The sequence below is a fragment of the Rhynchophorus ferrugineus genome, unplaced genomic scaffold (genome assembly GCF_030347505.1).
Source record: "Rhynchophorus ferrugineus isolate W39M unplaced genomic scaffold, kcgeb_rfMv2 rfM1, whole genome shotgun sequence".
In the NCBI taxonomy this organism is placed as follows: Eukaryota; Metazoa; Arthropoda; class Insecta; order Coleoptera; family Curculionidae; genus Rhynchophorus; species Rhynchophorus ferrugineus.
In genome coordinates, this window is record NW_027472580.1 from 30294962 (window position 1) to 30297553 (window position 2592).

Here is a 2592-nt window from a genome sequence, read left to right on the forward strand (position 1 = left end):
TTTATAATTTGAAACTTATATTCTGGTCAGTGTAAGCACTTATTAATAAAATTAGTTAATACTGATTAGTTGCAATTCCTTACAATAAATGACTGAGTACAATAAATTATTCTGAATCGTCATCGCTCATCAATGGATCTTCATTATCTTCATCATATATTAGACCTAGTTTTAATAAATTTACACTTTGTATACTGTGAAGTCCTAGAAGATCTGGATTATCTCTAATAGTTTCATATAGTAATTTTTTGCTTAAAGTAACTCCAGTTTTAATCTATAAATGAAATTTAATGAAAATATTTTTGAAACATATAAAGAAACCAATACCCTTTTAGATGAAGAATATGCAACTTCTTGCTCTGCTTGTTCTAAAGAAATTTTGTTTTGTAGAGTGGTTGATTCTAAATCAATATCCATAGAAGAATCGGTTGGTTCTTCTACCACATTTTTATAATTTCGTATGTAGGGATCTGGTATTGGCATGTTAAAGTTATATTGAAATTTATTTTCCCTAATTTTATAGCCTTTTGCTTTTGTTATCATAGCTGTTATAATGTTTTTAAGAAATGACTGAAATTAAGATAATGTTAAATGAAACACTTCCATAATAATTATATTATCATACCTTACATGCATGTGCAATAAAATCACTAACACCAGTTTCAGCTTCCTTCATTCCATTTTCCCAAGCAGATATTTCTATTCTGGCTGTAATGAACTTGCTATCTGGTGCAAAAAGTTCTGCTGCTGCTGATTTGTATTCATATTTTGAAGGAAGAGAGTGATTTGGGCTAGAAGATCGGACATGTTCAGCAAAATCAGCTGTTTCAAAATTTCCAACTTCTTTACGATTTCCTACTCTTTCTGGACTTGAAGCTTCTTTAGAAGTTAAAGCAAGTATGTATTCTTTATGTATTTTATACTGTTCATCAGTGCTGAATAATTTGCGAATAGAAACATCTAACTGTTCCAGTGGAAGATTCGATGAAAAGAGAAACCATTGTCTCAAGCAAGCAAAATATTGCGCCCTTAATTCGTCTCCAAAGACGGCGTCTAAATTTGCTCTTGCTTGTATAAGATCTAAAAAATAACATTGATATTCACACCTTTAATGTCTCATAGTGGAAAGTTAAAACAAACCCATTTTTATGATTTCAAATTAAACGTTCAACATTATCAACTTGAAAATAAGGTTAGGTTCATGTTAGGTTCTCCCATAATCGATATATTTTTTAAAATATGGAAAACGATATATAAATATTTTTTTAAATATCGAAATATCGATATTTTTTTCGGTGGCCAACACCCCTAGTTTAGGGATTTATCTCTTGAGGCTACTCTTTGAGATTAAAAATTGTTAATACTTCATAGGTTCTTCTACTGTATATTATTTTATAGTTTTACGATATTTTAGACTTCAAAAGTTCCAAATGGGGTTAAATAAGAACTCCCAAATAATATTTAATAAATAAATTAAAAACAAACATCTATAGTAATTTATTTATTAGTTTTGTTCTCAATAAAAATATACTGGCAAGTTTGCTAATTGAATTCATGAATCAATTGAAAATAATTAACGCTAGATGTAAAATTATAAATATATTTAATGAGTCAATAATAATCTGAAGATACAGGTTTTGATTACGCGGAAAGAGCGATCATTATTAATGAATTAATCACATTTTGATTTGGATTGTATATAGGGGTCCTATTAAAATAGTTTATCTTATATACTAATTTTGTGTTGAAATTTGACATTTATTTTTTCTAAAAACAAAAAGAGTCGCTGGCTTTCTCATGTCGACTACAATTACAATTTAACATAAGCACAAAATATTGAGAATATATACCTATATAATTTGTGCTTTAAAGATTTGTTTGCCAGGTATTTGCCATCATACAAAGATTTTTGCAGTCGAGTATATCAATTATTCTGTAAACGGCGTTAAAAATTACCCTTCATAGTATGATGATTTTTTGCTTTGACGTTTGTTATATTTCATCCGTTAAAACGACTTTTGACACTATTCTGGATTATGCAAACTCCAGAATTACTATGATTTCATCTGAATGTTTAATTTCATGGAAACATATTATTATTTTTCAATTTAGATTTTTTTTATTGGTGTGTCTTTCAAATTTTCTTTGTATAAAAAAAGCAGATTCGGATTTCAAATATATTTATTGAATTAATTATAAATTACCTTTCGCATTAGCTTGTATAATAATAACTTAAAGTATCAAAATGGTGTTTAACACATGTTACTATAAATTTCAAGACTTCAAACATATTCAGGTTACATATAACATGGGCCAGAGAGTCTGTGACATGTACTTTTAGGTTTCCTGGATTTTTAAACGCATGCTTATTTTGAAAATTAGTACTATACTTGTGTTTAATTATCCCATAAACATATAACGAAATATCTCGAGGAAACTATCTAATGAATTAAACACCAATTGATTATACCTCAAGTATAGGCAGTAACAAAACTTACATTATGTTAAATTACCTTTATTGTGTCAAAACAATTCATATGATCATATTATCTGCATTTCCCTTTTTTAATAATGTAGGCAATAAAAACACCA

The 2592-nt window shown here is 27.9% G+C and overlaps 1 protein-coding gene across 1 annotated transcript; it reads right to left on the minus strand.

The window, feature by feature from the left end:
• Positions 1 to 1282, minus strand: LOC143206663 (transcriptional adapter 1-2). The gene is made up of 4 exons (XM_076419313.1): positions 1141 to 1282; positions 626 to 1080; positions 328 to 570; positions 1 to 274 (listed from the first exon to the last, which is right to left on the minus strand). The coding sequence occupies exons 1-4, from the start codon at positions 1142 to 1144 to the stop codon at positions 107 to 109; spliced, it is 870 nt and encodes a 289-aa protein (XP_076275428.1). The 5' UTR covers positions 1145 to 1282; the 3' UTR covers positions 1 to 106.
• Between the last annotated feature and the right edge of the window lie 1310 nt (positions 1283 to 2592).

Bases quoted from the DNA above. Each gene is read 5' to 3' on its own strand.
- LOC143206663 (XM_076419313.1), bottom strand. The intron at 571-625 runs GTATGATAATAT...TCTTAATTTCAG, and splicing joins TTATTGCACATGCATGTAAG to TCATTTCTTAAAAACATTAT. The intron at 275-327 runs GTATTGGTTTCT...TTTCATTTATAG, and splicing joins CATATTCTTCATCTAAAAGG to ATTAAAACTGGAGTTACTTT.